This window comes from Aphelocoma coerulescens, chromosome 3 (assembly GCF_041296385.1).
Source record: "Aphelocoma coerulescens isolate FSJ_1873_10779 chromosome 3, UR_Acoe_1.0, whole genome shotgun sequence".
NCBI classification, from domain to species: domain Eukaryota; kingdom Metazoa; phylum Chordata; class Aves; order Passeriformes; family Corvidae; genus Aphelocoma; species Aphelocoma coerulescens.
Genome location: NC_091016.1, coordinates 104,164,609 through 104,181,075, shown reverse-complemented (window position 1 = coordinate 104,181,075; position 16,467 = coordinate 104,164,609). Strand labels below are relative to the sequence as shown.

The following is a 16,467-nucleotide window of genomic DNA, read 5'->3' as shown; positions in this document are numbered from 1 at the left end:
CAGGTTCTAAAGCTAAGGTTACTATGTAAGCAAGGCACAACTTTTAACAGGTTGTGAACAGTCACAGAACTTGCCTTCAGTCCTCTGCCTTCTTGTGTCCATGGGGAGGAAAATCAGGGGCCAGAAGGAGGCCAGGCAGGTTCTTGACATCAGCTACCAGAGGACTGGGGGGAACCAGTCAATGTGACCACTGCAGAATTCAAGACCTAGAGCTATGGCCCCACAAATACAGGGGGAAAGAATATGAAGAAAATTCACATGATTTCACCTACTCATTATTAGGATATGCATACAGATGCTAAGAATGATGCCTAACCTAAATTTTACATCTTGCTGATATGGTTTCAGAGCCTTTGGTTGCCAGATGTGTATGAGTGACAAATTTAAAGTTTCATATTGGTTACCTGATTTTTTTTTTTGTCCCACAGGAGTCATGAGCAAAAGTCTCATGCAAGTGATGAGAAAAGAATCCGTTTTGCCAGTGAGTTGTCTGCTTTGGAAAAAGAGATTCACACAGCCAGGCACCGTGCTAGAGAGCATCTGGATAGACTTGCTGTGCAAAGAATGGTACCTGCTGAATCTTTTTGCTCCTATGCAAAAATAATTGCAAGATATACTGAAATTTAGGCCTGTGCTTCAAATATGAGTAGTGATTAAGCATCTTTTTGTGGATTTAAGTTTAGATCTTCTACCCTATTTGAGTCTAGTTCCAGATGCTTCTTTTCTTTTCCCATGTTTAATAGGTAGAAGAAAATATGGCTCTGGAAAGACATATCATTGAAGAAACTATAAGTCGAGCCCCTGAAATTCTGGTGCGCCTGAGGTCTCACACTGTCTGGGAAAAGATGTCTGTGAGCCTTTGCTTTACTGTACAAGGATTTCCAACCCCTGTTGTACAATGGTAAAAGGCCTTTCCTAGCCCTCTAAAAATGTTGTTAAGCTTTTTTCATTTGAAAGTTATGCCGTAACTGATAAGTGTCACGTATATAATGGCTTTGTTAAATCCACTTTATAATCCTCGTAGATGTGCTGGATCGCAGCAGTTGATACTGCAGTGGAAGGAGTGGGAGGAAAACTTTCTGAGTGGCCCCATGCAATGTGAGAAGCAAACTCAAGTATTTCAGAAGGCAGACAGTGGAAGGCATTCCAGTCTTTCTGGCCATTGAGTTTCCTGAACACAAAGTCGCAAATGACAAAATACACAGAGCTCATAGCTACTTTCTAAGCCTGGATAAATGTGCATGGCATCACTGTTGTCATGGGCTGTATCCGTGGTCACGTTGTGTTAGCTTCTGTTGAGGAGGACATAAAGGTCCTTGCAGATGACCTCCTCTCTGGACAGGTGCTGTCCTGTATATGTGAAAGCCTCAGGCTGGACTGTGAAGGCCTAACACGAGGCACAGCTCTGTTGCTGCTCCCCTTTTTAGTGATGAAGTGTTTTACTGAGGTGCAAGATAAAGCTTGCTTCCCATCTTGTATCAGGGCTAGTGGACTTGAAAGTTCAAGCCCCATGCCATCCTCTCTGTGCTTCTCTTTCTCCTCCTCTTCTAGATTGGGTGCACATCTTCTCTTTCCACTTCCTTGCTGCTATGATGATCCTGCTTTGCCTTCATGGCCCAATATGTATCTATCCATACAGACTGGAAAATACTCCATGCGAGTAGAGAGAGTTCAGATGATAGTAAATGACATCTTGATCCAAAGATCTACCAGAAGAATGAATAGTTGCTGATATTTATGAGTTTGTTTTTTTTCTTGATTGTCAGGTACAAAAATGAGGAATTGATTTTCCCTGCAAGTGATCCAACAAAGTACAGAATTGAAAGCAAATATGGAGTACATGTGTTACATATAAACAGGTAAATCTTTCTGGGGAATACAACAGTTATTAATACTCTATACAAAGTATTTTTTATCAAATAAAATTAAAAATTCACACAAAGGCTGCAAGAGAATTGTTAAATTCAGCACACTTTTCTGTTGGTACTCACTTTCAGGCTGGAGAAGGTTCACTGAGTACCTGCCTATTAAATTATGAAAATGAAATGAAAAATCAGACATTTATATTCATTAACTTCAGCAATCTACAAGATATAAAAGAAGAGGCAAGTAGCTGAAAAAGTGGTAGCTCCTTTTTTATTAGAATTATACCTTCTCAGCATTTGAAGTGGAAAATTATATGTTCATATGTTCTTGTCATGATGAAGCTCTTTTAGGTAAACTAAAGTATAGCTGGGCAGGGTAGGGATACACAGCTGTATTTGTTTTACTATATGTCAGGTTCTCTTTACTTTTTCATCTCCTTTCCTTCTTTTCCTTTTTTTTTTTTTTTTTTTTTTTTTTGGTTTGTTTTCCAAAAAGTAAGGAAGTGTAAATTACTTTTTTAAAAGGTTCTAATTTATTAATTTTATTTTTTTCAAAATGTGAACCTTGTGATAGAAAACATGCCTGGGTAGAACAGCTTCCCATATACTAATCCCATGCTTTCCTAAACAATTGAAATATTACATATAACTTAGTGGAAGCTTTTTAAAAGATATAAAAAACCCAAATAAAAATTAAGACATGACTGCAGTATTTAAAAACAAAATTAATGTCTAGAAGAGAGACACAAACCCCTTCTTTTAATTTCTCCAGAACATGAGTATCAGCTGTGCTGAAACAGCTGGAATATTTGTGGCTAACACTTGTCTGGCCAAACATTTAATCTTCTACCCTGTCTCCATCTGTCAGCAGTGGAAGCAGCCCTGAGCACAGCCTTGTGGCATTAGTACAGAAAAAAAGTGCATCATTCCTTCTGCTTTTGGGAAAGACTAGTTGCCTTTGCCATCCTGCAGCCAAGTCCAGCCCAGCTGTCAATCTTTTCATAGCTCAGGATGGGAGAAACATATCCCTGTACAGAACCTGGCAGCAAGAATCACCAGGTTTTTGCTTCCTAAGGTGCTTCGAAGGCACTCAGTCTTCTGCCCCCAGGCCATGGATAACTTGCTAACTGCTCTCTGTATCCATGAAATCTGTCAACACCACTGTTTCTTCCCACCAACATTACTTTTGACCATAAGAACAGGAGGTTAAAAGATAAAAACAGATTGTCCTTTTGCCATCCTCTCCCTTTTAGCAGGGAAATGGAAAACGCTCTCCTTTGTCGGGATATGTGTGAGTGCCAGTAAGGAGATGAAACTTTAGTCACTTCCTGATGGTGAGTGACTTTGACTGCTTATTTCTTTTGGTTATCATTCCTAAAGAACTTCTTGGTGAGTCCAGATGCCAGTTATGTAGCATGTAGGTTCCTTTGTGACATTTTGGGACTAAATAGCTTTTGGAAGAAATGAGAATCAGTGCTGATGCTGCTTTCTGAGCAACTGTAACCATCAGGCTGAAGGGTATAATGGCTTCCATCCCCTTGGTGCTTTTTATCTCTTTTATGGGCTGGTTATCAGTCATGTAGGCACAACCAGCTTTGGAAGTGTTCAGACCCAGCCATATTTCAGAAAAGTTCAGACATATCACAGAGTCATTTATTGGCACCCACTCAGGTTTCCCCACCCCCTGTCTACTAGTCCCAGACCTCTCATGCAGATTCATGCAGTACTCATGCAGACTCTCTCACATTCAGCCAAGCTGCCATCTTCTGAGACAGTTGCTCCATTTTTCTTTCATTCTGTTTGGCAGTGTGGTCTTTCTGCCACTTAAAGATTCCTGCCTGCTCTCACACAGATTTCCCTTCTACACTTAATACTGGGGGATAGTTATGATTTATACAGTTTATTAAATAAAAAATTTTAATATAAAATTTCTTTCTTTATTGATAATCCATTTTATTTCAAAACCTGATCATCAGCTGTATTTTCTGTCCAAAACCACAGAAAATGAACATGCAGGAAATGGAAGAACATGTTGTTAGAGCATAATTAAGGGTATCTTGTATTGAAAGCAATGGATGTATGGATAATGGTTAAAATATATAAATCATTAATGCTTTTGTACAAACATATATAAATTAATTCTGTATCTTCCATGCATATCTTTGTGCACTTATGTTTTATATTTTATGAATAATTTGTTTTTCTGGGAGGTGGAGCCATTGAGACTTTCTTCCTATCCACTTCTGTGCTCTTCTCAGCTGTTCATATTAAAGTGCTGAGCTGAATGTAATCTTATCCACAGCCGCTCTGAACGGCCTTGGAATTTCTTGGCTACTTTTCTAGCACTTCAGCGAAGCCCAGGCAGTGAACTTTTTCCTTCTGATGCAAGTGGGATATTTATTCCTGTGAGTATTCCCTGATCCTAGTGGAAACATTCTTGAGGCACCGAAACCTTACCATCACCTTGTTATCTTAAAGTAGTAACTGGACACAATTTCATCCCCCACTGTCTGCTGTTATCCAGAACCCATAAACCTACAGTAACCAGATAATTTTAATTTCTCTGTCTCATATTTTTTATGATGCTACATTCTCAATTTACCACATTTTCTGCATGCATTCACAGTGCTATCATGATCATATAGGGTCTCTTTCTAGCTCCTTTTAAACTTCTTCAAATGGGAGTTTGAGATCAAAGTCTCCCTTGAGCAGTAAAGAAAAGGAGTTTGGAGTTTAATTTTATTTTTTGCACATCTCTTAATTATAGCAGAAGTGATACGTATTTGGGTAGTGGTTCATCCCATCTTTCAACTCACATCTGATAGGTTATTAGGAGGAGACTGTGAGGAATCCTGGGAGGCAAAACTCCTGGTAGTTGAAATGGATCATACATATCTGAGAATATGCAGGTTTGTTTAAAATGTACTTTTTGTCCCACATAATTTAACTATGGGTAGGTACACAGTAGAAGAAAAGACTTCTGTATCAGAGGTAGTTAAGATGAGGGTGGCCATTGCTTTATGGCATAGCTGAAAAATGTTTTCTGTCTTAGTGAATATATTAGCAATTAAAAATTGTAACATTTTAAAGTTCCTAGTTGCTAATACTTGTTTAGCAACAGAGTTGGGCTTTTTTGTTTCTTTGTTTACTGTGATGATTTATTAAATGGATCACTTGGCTTTGGCTTTATTCAGCTGTGAATGCCTATGTTACATTCCCAGCTACGTTGGCTGGTGTGTAGAGGAGACAGCAGTATACTCCTCCCTGGGGGTATTCTTGACTCCCACCCCTCAGTGAGCAGGAGGGTGAGCTGAGCCGGATGGTAGGAGCAGGGAAGGACTTCTGACTTTCCAGAGCACTGTCAGTGCGGTGCGGCCACACAGTTTCATATCTACAGGGCTCGAGGTTTAACAGTATTTTATCTTTTATTAAGGCCCTCTCCCTTTCCTATTTAATAAAGTCACAGCCTAAGAAGTGCATATCATCGCAGAGGAGAAGGTTTGCAGCTGCATCAGCAGAAGTGTGTCAGAGCCAGCAGAGTGCAGTGTAACACCTGCTGGCAGCAGGCAGGGCCAGCCTCTGATCTGGCACTCCCGTCCTCAGCACCACCTGCACCGCTTCAAAAAGGAAAGCTTAAAAATTGAACGAACCATCTCTTCTAGCTATTCTCATTTAAAAAATGACCCTGTGCAGTCATTATAGTGCTATTTTAGTTTGATTAGGCACAAAAGGCTTGAGATGATTTAATCTGGAGAGGTAGACAGCGAGGCGTGCCCTTTCTCCGCTGGAGTGGAAGCAGAGTAGAGGCAGAGGTGTTGAGACAAAGGCGATCCTCCGGCGTAGCCCGCAGAGCCTTTGAGCTGTGCAAGGTTGGTGGGTGATAGACTGCAGCTCCCGGGGTTTTGCAGGTATGCAGTACCAGGGGCTGTATAAGCAGCAAAATGGTGTACTGCTTTCCTCTTCTTGCTGAAAGGCAAACAACAGCCCCCAAATACGTGATCTTCTGGCTTGTCAGTCACTGTCCCCTATAAGCTGCCCTAGCTGGGGGCTTGAGGAAGTGGCCACCTCATAACACAGGTCCCTCTTCCCTAAACACAGAATCCAACCAACAGAAAGAATCAGTCAGATTCAGTCTGACTGGAGAATCAGCACAGGAGATGGCAATTCTGCAGAGTATTTCCACATTTTGATGTCATATAGCCATAACACTGAAAATTTTGTCATTTGGATTCAAAGGAGTAATTTTTAACTCTGTAATTTACTACGTACTGCCTCCTGTTCTTTACATGCACTGAATTGTGTTCTAATTCAGAAAAAGATGCTGTTTCACTCTTAACTCCTGTGTTTAAATCTGCACTAGGCAGTTGGATGAATATATGCATTTTAAATAGATATATCTGCCTGGGGAATATTCCCCACACAAGCATTAGCACTTCAGAACCTCATGTGGATTCAGTGCAATTTAATTTTCACAAAAAGTATTAGTACCTTGGGACAGATACAGTTCTGCACTCACATTTTATGCTATCTAAATGTACTCGATGCATATTTTATCTGACCTTTGTAAAGGCTGAAAAACACATTCTCCATCATAAAACAAGAATAACTGTGAGACCACACCTTGCCTCCTGGGTACTTCAAGTGTAGTTTCTAACTGGTCTTGACTCAGTACGCTTTACAGTGCAATTTAGGAAATCTAAGATTTTTTAGCATACAGGGAAATAGATAATTTCAAGGATAATCCTCCATCTGAGCATTACCTGGCACAAAAGGAAAGTCAGAACCTAATGCAACTTGCCATCCTGTCCAACTTTCTTCGTAGTGGATATGAAACAAAAGTGCTATCTAGCTCCTAGCCACTAAAATCCTCCATTTTCAATATAAGATTTAAAGGCATTTCAGTGAGTACTAGGCTGTCTAAGATGGTTTATTTGTCTCCTGGAGAGTCAGATGAATGATCACAGCAAAGAATTTTAAGTTGCTTTCAAAGCAGTAAGATACAGAAAATGGGTAGAGTTGTTATGACCTCTTAAATAGCAAAAAGTGCCTAGCCTGGGGAATTGTGTGTTCACCATAACCATAAATACCTCATTTCTCTTCATAAAAAACAAAGGATGCTATAAGAATGTGGTCAGCTATTTGGTCAGTTACTTTGTTCTTATGTTGCCCTCAGGAAAATGAATTATAACTCTATCACTAACTTTTGTCAAATATTTACTTTCAGATTTTGAGCTTCTTTTGACTAAAGATATGACCCTTTTGTGAATCTTCTGTTTGTTCTAGAGACATTTAGGATCATACTCTATTTTCTCTACCTTGGACACCATCACAAACAGAAAGATCCCATCAAAAGATGTATTTTGCTGTTTCTTAAGAGAACAAAACTGTAGTGAGGGGATTGAGAAGAGCACAGATATATATTCATTTGAAAAGTTAATCTGCTATCTGCCATTCCGTTTCTTCATTTTAGGGAGACAACTTTGCAGTGCTTGAACCTTTAAATTTCTGAAACTTTGAGTGGTTTAGCACAGTTTGGGACCCCAAGTTAGTCCACAATACATGTTTCTCTATTTTCAGGATTATTTTTAGGCCACCTGTTTTTTAACAATAAATCTCTCTTTAGATCCTAAATCCTGTGTAATTCTTACAGATGTTGGTTCCTGTTTAACTATTTTATCTGTTGTTCTGCTAGAAAATGAAGCCAACACTGAGAGCAGATGATGACTGGTTTAAAGTGAGATTTAACCTCAGTCAAGCAATGCTGATTTTTTATCTTTTTTGTTAACCCTCTATAGCAACAACAAAATGTTAAAGAGCAGTTAAGTTGGATTTGAGAGAAGCGAAGCAGCCTGAAGTAATGCTTTGTTTATGTGAGGAAATGGCCTAGTGCAGCATTGCTGGTGTAATGTTCATCATTCATTTATGACATGGGTGCTGTGTGCTGTCAAATCGTCTCCAGGCCAGGGAGGGATCAAGCCTGATCAGCAAACACAGCATGGTTCCCCCAGCAATGTCCTGCCAGGTATAAGTGTGCACCATCCTCTGGGAGGGTCTAGCTCATCCAGGAGAAACCTGGACATGTAGGTGGTAGGAAAACACTGTGCACCTCTGTAGGTCTTTGTCAGGATGGTGAGTGGCCTGGGTTGTGGCCTGAAGGGCAGGAAGACTTCATGGGGCAGGTATCTGGGGACAAGGACTGCAGGGCACACTGTGGCCTATACCTGCCACCAGTGCCTAGGAAATGCACTCCTGGGCTCTGCCTGATGCAGCAGATTGAAGACATTCTCTGCCACAGTGACCTCCTGGTGTGAGACAGACTAATATTCTCACCCTTCAGGACAGGGCTGTCAGCCATCCAGTCTGCTTTCTGGGAAAGATCCCTTACTATCTCCTGAGCTTGTGTGTGGGAATCCTTTTTGTGAGCACACCAAGGCATGGCAAGGGCTGTTCTAAAACATCAGCACTAGGGCAATCAAGATCCAGTTTCTGGGGATGAATGCTGTTTAATTTGCTAATATGTAATATATGTTATTAAATATACTATGTACTATATTTACACTATTTACTGTGTATTCTATATACAGATTCTTAAATTAGGGATATAGCAGAGTGACGAAAATGCCTTACATCTCCAGAACAGTCAATTCTGCAATGCTCCTTGTAAGAAATTTTTGAGCTTTCTCATTTGTTGTTAACTTGTTATATTATAGTAAGATACTGTACCAGACTGTGATAAACACCTGAATTATGTACATTTCAGTATAGAGAAACATGCCTTAGGAAATTATCCTGTGCTACGGTTTTATATTGCTTTTTGGCATTTTATTACACAAGTGTTAAATAGTTTGGAACTGGGACAGTGAAAAAAAGGTTCTGCTTTTAAATTCATTACAAAGAAATGTTGTCAAGTCTAACATCTCTCAAGTCCAGAATCTGTTAAGCTTTATGGAGCTTTATAGCTCTGGGAACAGGTATTGTAATTTTAAAATCCTTCATGTAAACAAACTGTTAAATAGCCTCCAGCCCAGAGAATGGTGCTGAATGAGGTTACATCCAGCTAGTGGCCGGTCACAAGTGGTGATCCCCAGCCCTCAGTGTTGGAGTAAGAACTGTTTGACATCATCAGTGACCTGGATGAGAGGAACAAGTGCAGCCTCAGTCAGTTTGCAAATGTCACCAAGTTGGATGAGATTGTTGATCTACTGGATGGTGGGAAGGGTCTGCAGAGGGATCTGGACAGGCTGGATTAGCGGGCTGAGGCAAATTGTGTGAGGTTTAAGAGGGCAAAGAGACAGTCCTGCACTTGGGTCACAACAACCCCCTGCAGTGCTATGGGCTGAGGACAGAGTGGCTGGAAAGCTGCCCAGAGGAAAATACTAGGGATACTGATGACAGTGGCTGAACATGAGCCAGTGTGTGCCCAGATGGCCAAGAAGGCCAATGGCATCCTGGCCTGTATCAGCAGTAGTGTGGCCAGCAAGACCAGGGCAGTGATTGTCCCCCTGTACTCAGCACTGGTGAGGCTACTCCTCAAGTGCTGTGACCAGTCTGGGCCCGTCATTACAAGAAAAACATTGAGGGTCAGAGTGAGTCCAGAGAAGGGCAAGGGAGTTGGTGAAGGGTCTGGAGCACAAGTCCTGTGAGGAGCAGCTGAGGGAGCTGAGGGTGTTTAGCCTGGAGAGAAGGATGCTCAGGGGAGATGTTATTGCTCCTACAACTGCCTCAAAGGAGGTGGTAGCCATTTGGGGTCAGGCTCTTCTCCCAAGTAACAAGTGACATGACAAGAAGGAATGGCATAAACTACACCAGGGGAGGATTAGTTTAGATATTAGGAAAAATTTCTTCACTGGAAGGGTTGTCAAGCATTGGACCAAGCTGCCCAGGGAAGTGGTTGAGTCACCATCCCTGGAAGTTTTCAAAAATCCTGTAGCTATGGCCCATGAAAGTCATGGTTTAATGGTTTAACATGGTGGTAGTGCTGGGTTGACAGATTGACTTGATGATCTTAGGGGTCTTTTCCTACCTTAATAGTTCTATGGTTCTATGATTTCAATTCTTTTAAACTGTTTTTCAACCTCACTGTGCCTGTCCAGACTGTACTAGGATTTTCTACCCAGCTACAGTCCTTTAGGTTATGTAGCCTAGTCTTATGACTTTGATAATTAATTGTATGATAAACTTTGTAACTGATTTCATGATTTTGTGAAATATATGGCTAAAGGATTGCCACCAGGAGGAGCTGTTAGACATGTAAATTTAGAGAGATAAATCTCAATTTAATGGAACTTTCATCAAGTTTTGCTTTAGCCATCACAGTACAGATAGTATCGTTTTTATGATCTGACACTGTCCAGAACATATGCAAGAAGTGAAAAATAGGTGTCTGATGTGTCTGTGACAGCTGCCACATACTCCAAATTTGGCATTCTGTTATGCAATTTCCATAAAACACCCTTACATATTCCTTCTCCCACATCTGGGATATATGACCTCTTAGAAGACAAGTGCAATCAGAATTTCATCACTTGGCAGTTGCCAAGAAGACAGAAATTTGTTCTTCTGAGAGGAAACTAAATGCATGCATGCATAGTATTGTATCTCATAACTGAAAATTTTTGAGTGGTCTCCATTAAATATAATACTAAATGAGCTATTCCTGATGGACTCAATTTTAAATAAGAAAATAACTGGGGCATCAAGGTTTGCACCTATATTTTAACAGCTGGTCATATATGTGCTCATGTAACTTCAAGGAGGGATGAATTAAGTGAGACAATATATCAGTGTTTTGCACCACATAACTATTTTTCGCTTTGCATTTGTTTATACTCTCCTTGCATAATGATTTTTTTTCTCACTAAAAAATATGACAAACCAAGCCATGTACGCACATAAACAATTTTTATTGGTGTTCCTGATTTTTTATAATTTTCCTGGATTGAGATATGAGAGAGGCAAAAAATACCAGTATCTGCCAGATGGGAATAGCCATAGAAGGCAGAATTTTAGCAAGAATCACATCTATTTTTACTCCATGTCTCTGTCCTAAAATAAGGCAGAAGGGCAAGATGGACTAATGAAGGTTACATACAGAAAGGGAATAGCCAGACTAGCATTCTCCAGCTATCTCCTTTTGATCATTCTCTAAAGGTCATTTCCAGTTTGCTCAAGTTAATGCAGCCTGTGCACTAAGCTGTGATGGAACTGCAGTTAAAAACAGTAGCAGCTTTCTGATTGTCTTTCATCGATGTCTTGCACTGTGTGACACCAGTGAAGAGCTTTATACACTTTCCTTATGGTTGGCATAGTTTAGCTTGTAATATAAATCATTAAGAGAATTTTTATTTGCATAAAGAGACATCTGTTTTTCTCTGTCCTCTTTTCAGAGCTGACTTTGATGATTCTGCTACCTATTCAGCAGTTGCAACAAATATCCATGGTCAGGCATCAACAAATTGTGCTGTGATTGTGCGAAGTAAGACCTACTTTATATTTAAAACAATAAATAAATATAATTCTCATGTCATTGAATATTTCTTGTATGTTTATTTATAGGGTTCAGAGAGGAGGGAGAACCTCACCCAGCTGCGATAATGCCCTTCCACTGTAAGCCTTTTTTTCTATTTGCTTAGATAATTTATGTCCTCTTGTCAGAGTAATGTTTTACTGAGGAGAAAACTGAATACAACTTGCTTCTTCTGACTTTGCTTTCTAAGCATTCAGTTACAATAGGAGCTGTCCAGATGCTCTTGCTTTGCCATCTGAATTTCTAGATCAGCATACAGTCTAACAGAAAGCTCCATCTCCTGTTCAGATCAGACACTACTCTGTGCCAAGTACAATTTACTTGTACTGAAGAATGCTCTCATTTTCTCATGCATAGTGCCCCTGTCATATGACGTTTGCTTCACCCACATTGATGTCCAGTTTCTGGAGAAGTTCGGAGTCACTTTTGCAACTGAAGGTGAAACACTGACCTTGAAGTGTTCTATGTTGATCACACCAGAGTTGAAACGACTACGACCTCGTGTTGAGTGGTATAGAGATGGTAAGTTATTACATTGAATAGAAGCTACCTGGAAAATGCTGGAGGAGATGCTGAGGGCACAGGTCAGGTTTAGAGCACCATATTCTCAGAATGAAATTTGGAATAGAGCAAAAAAATATCTCTAGTTAGAATTTATAGTCCTGCATTCTCAATTAAGTGACTTGGTCAACATCTCCTTGAGCACACGTTAATAGCAACAGGAGGTAACCTTTTATTATCTGATAGCACAATAGTTAGAACATTTACTTGGTAGAGATCCAAAGTCAGATTTCACAATGATTTATAGTTGAATACTGTGACCACTGAGCTGAAGGGTACTCACAGGCAGTAAATTGAAGTTTGAAGTACTGAGGTATGGGTGTGGGTCTCCACTTTAATCTTGCTCCAGTATTTATTGTGAATTTTGTATTAAAATCGCATGAATGTATCGTTAGGAAATACTTACAGAAGCTAGGCCTGATACACAATATGTCTGCTCTGCTGTTAATGTGCCGTGTTGGTAGGTTTCTTACCTTGCCTCTTTTGTCAGTGAAAACCTACGTTATGCCACTCTTACCATGAAGTAGTCTTACCATGAAGTGCTCAAAATAACATCACTAAGCTTACAATATACTGAGGTGGATGGTAGACAAAGCCTGGATGAGTAGTGTTTGTTCACTGCACCAAAAAAGGGTTTTAAACATAAAACTAGCTACTTAGAGCTTAATGCATAGCAGCCTGTTGTAGATATTTAGCCCACCACTTTTCACCAACCACAATCTCTGTGTAGGATTCTAAAGTAATTATTCTACCTGAGGATTTAAGGAAAACCTTGGTTATTTGTGAAGAGTTAGACCCTTCCCCAAAGGGACCACATTTGAGAATGGTGGACTTCCAAGACTGATGTTTGGACTAGTCTCGAAAAAGTTGGCAGAAAATTCCATAGTTGAGAAGATGTGATGAATAAACTAAGAAAGGACAGTAAGATTAATAAGGTAGTCAAGAAAATTCAAGGTTAGGAAAATCAGAAAAAAGATGCTTTTGTTACTGCTTGTTATGCCTTTTGTTTCATGTACATCGTAGTTTTACATAGATTCACATCTGATCCTTCAGGGAACAAACCACTACTTATTCTTTCATTCTATCATTGTGGATACTTCCTTGTAATGTGCTATTAGATGTCAATAAAGTAAAAAATATGAAATAATGAAAATGGCTTTTTCTGTTTGGTGACTAACCTAAAATCTAGGGCTGGTCCTTGAATTCAGATTCTATTCCCACTGAAGCATACAGGAATTTTATTATACAGTTCAGGATATTTAATAACTAAAACTAATTGCTCACTTCACTCTCGGATGAACCATCATTTTCAAGGGTACCTTTACTTTGTCTCCTACTGGGTGCAGTTTTTCAAGGTGTCAGATCTCTCAAATTCTGAGTTTGAAACTGCAACTAAGAAGAACTTCTAATTTTCAAGGAATTCCCAATATTGTTCCACTTTTCATCAAACATGAATTTTTCTTGCACTATGGACAAAACTTCGTGACTCTTTCTCTTTGTGTCTTCATAATGACAAGATAATTCCTTCTTGATATGTAACAATACTATGTTCTTTGTTTTCTCCCTTATCGAACTTAATAAGTCCTTACTTGTGAAAATCTGAGATGAAAACTTGGTCTGTTTAAAGCCAATAGGGTTTTGCTAGGGAGTCAGGTAGGCATTCATCCCATTATTCTACTTATGTTACGTGAAATAGGATGTTACAAACAAGCTTAGATTTGTCCTTTGTTACAAGTACATGGATCACAATATTTCCAAGAGATGTACAGATGCATTAACTGGCAGAACTTTTTCTCAAACACAGCAGGAATTCATGCACTACCAATCTTTGTTATGCACTACAGTTCCCTGTGTTGAGTCCCTTGAGAGCTGGAGGCAATGCATAAATATAAGCGATGTGAAGTTAATAATTTGTTCAACATCATGCGCTTTAGACATTCTGTTTTTTTAGAGAGGTAATATTTAATTCTACTCTTGCATTAAGACAAACCATACTCTTCCTAAAATTTTTCAGTTTGTGTTAATCAAATAATAGCAACTAAAGCCCCAAGATGGATAGGTATGATTTACTTCTAATAATTATACACCGGAAAAGTCTGTATTTATCTAGCATAAATAAGCTTCACACTAGTGAGCCTTACTGAGAGCACCTAGTAGACTCCTAGGGTCTAAGTCATCTTAATCAAATCCTCTGAACTGATCTGGGATTTCACAAACACTAATATGATGTCTATTATTCATGGCCCACTTAGAACAGTTTAGGATACTGAAAGAACCATTTAAGATATTGAAAGAACAAAATCAAAATAATACTTCAGGAATGTATATCTAATCTGGACATGAGTTCAGCTGATTACAGGAACTTTCTGTTATTAATATCTAATGTAATATAAACACTGTAAAGCCATGTGTACCAGTGTTCTGCAGCCATCTATACTGTAATCTAGAATAAAATAATTGACTTCAGAAGGAAAAGTCATGGAGTGAAGAATCTAGCTAAAATTTCAGTGGAATAAAAATACATTATGGAAAGAAATTTCAGTATATAGTAGTTCCCCACTCTTTGAATTTTCATCATGTATTAGGAAAATTATGTTATGTACTAAGAACAGCATGCGAGGCTTGAGACACACTGCCTCTGAGGGTTAGTCTCCTGCAGGTTTGTCCTTCAGGAAATTCTGGGAGAAGTAATGGAGCACAACACATGAACAGACTGTGAGTAGTCTTGTAATTGTAATTTTATTGTGATGGCAGGTATATGAATATTGTTCTATTAGAACTTCTAAATATGCTTGAGGCCTCCAAACTTTACTCTAATTGTCTTGCCTACAAAGTCATTCATCCAGACTGCATTAAAAAAAGAGGGCTTCTGTTGATTTCCGGTGGATCTTTGGCCTTGTGTGAGGGAGAGAAGCTTTTCTCCTCTTACCAAACACAACTACCTCCTCAATTTCTTCTGTCAGGTACACATAATGAATAGAAAAGGGTGATTCTGGCCTTAGCAGCATTACAGGCGTGCCTATAGTTTCTATGTATTCAAACTAAGATAGCTACCAATCCACTGAAACTTGGAGTCTAAATATGCGACCAGCTTTACAGAGATGCTGGTTAATCAGCTTTGTTTTTTTCCTTAGGATTTTCCACAGGGCTCATGCATTGGTTAAAGTTTCTAGGTGAAGGTATTTTATGGTTTAATTTAAAGTACTTTGTGTCTCTCTACACAAAGTCTGAGTACCATTGTGACAGGCATGACAGAAAGGGGACACTCAGGTTTTCTAGGTATGGATCTCATGACTACGGATCTCATGGGAAGGAATGTGATTAAATTTAGTTTGTGTGTTTCCCATAAAACTACAGCATGCTTGGCTAATTAAGCGAGTTACTGCTGTAAGTTTTAGTAACGTATGTCTTCCGCATGCTTTATTATCTGAATGTTTTATTGTCATGTTTTATACCTTCTTAAGCAATTCAGAGGTATGTGAAAACACTGATTCCTTTGCAATTGCTTGAGTGTCGGCTCCAGAATCTATTTAAGCAATAGAATGATAAACATTCATAGATATTCCGATCTTTTAACATACTTCTACTGCATTAATTATAATAAACTCATGTGTGATAGGTCTTAGGGAGGTAAAAATCAAAAATAATCCAATCAGCTATTTAAAAGGTTGATATGAGAAAGTCCCTTGGCTAGCATAAAATATCCTGTTCATTCTTTTCCTCTGGTTTCACTAAGCAATGATATTAATGTGCATTAATCATGGGCCACCACCTCTCACCTTTGAGAGATATAAATTTAATTTTATTCAAGGCTGAACAGGCATGCCTTGAAGATTTAAATTTAGTGTATGTTTATAGCAGTTTTCAGATTAAACTGAAATTTATTTTTTAAATTTGGAAGGAAAAATTGAGTAAACTGACATTTGACCTGAACAGGAAGCAAAACTTATTAAAAATGAAACAAGGTTCCACCCTGCATTCATTACAGGGTATGGCAGGTTTCATGTCAATATTTCTAAGTGTGGATAACATTTTTGTCTCTCAGTGTATTAAAAATTACAGTGAGGGGAATTTTGTGGTTGGCACTTTATGGAGTAGTATTAGACCTCATGTTCTCTAAAATTCACTGATCAAATAATTTTAGAGAGCTGCAACTTGCTCTCTTTAAAGTTTTTACAGCATTAAAACACTACCAGTCAGAACAAAACTGCATTAATGTTAATTTGTGTCCCTGGTTAGCAGAGAACTGCTCTAGGATGCAGGTTGTTCTAGCAGCACAGTAACATGCCTGATGGGTTTTCTCTTCCAGACGTGCTGATAAAGGACTCCAAGTGGACAAAGCTGTATTTTGGAGAGGGCCAGGCAGCTCTTTCCTTTACTCATCTGAACAAAGATGATGAAGGTTTATACACCCTGCGCATGGTTTCAAGAGGTGGAATCAGTGAATGCAGTGCATACCTGTTTGTAAGAGGTAAACTTTTAATGTTTCTTGAGGAGAAATTAAAAAGCATTGCA

General features: G+C 39.0%; 1 protein-coding gene across 4 annotated transcripts in view; it reads left to right on the top strand.

Moving 5' to 3' along the window:
• The window catches only part of MYOM2 (myomesin 2), an 89,849-nt gene that overhangs the window by 9,429 nt on the left and 63,953 nt on the right, over positions 1–16,467 (top strand). For 3 of the 4 annotated variants that reach the window (XM_069011479.1, XM_069011480.1, XM_069011478.1), the window contains exons 5-11: positions 429–567; positions 744–901; positions 1,767–1,859; positions 11,252–11,340; positions 11,421–11,471; positions 11,749–11,913; positions 16,262–16,423. In XM_069011479.1, coding sequence (XP_068867580.1) covers positions 429–567; positions 744–901; positions 1,767–1,859; positions 11,252–11,340; positions 11,421–11,471; positions 11,749–11,913; positions 16,262–16,423 — 857 coding nt within the window. Of the gene's footprint in view, positions 1–428; positions 568–743; positions 902–1,766; positions 1,860–4,132; positions 4,271–11,251; positions 11,341–11,420; positions 11,472–11,748; positions 11,914–16,261; positions 16,424–16,467 lie in introns of those variants that run through there. The other variant, XM_069011481.1, reaches the window with a different exon arrangement.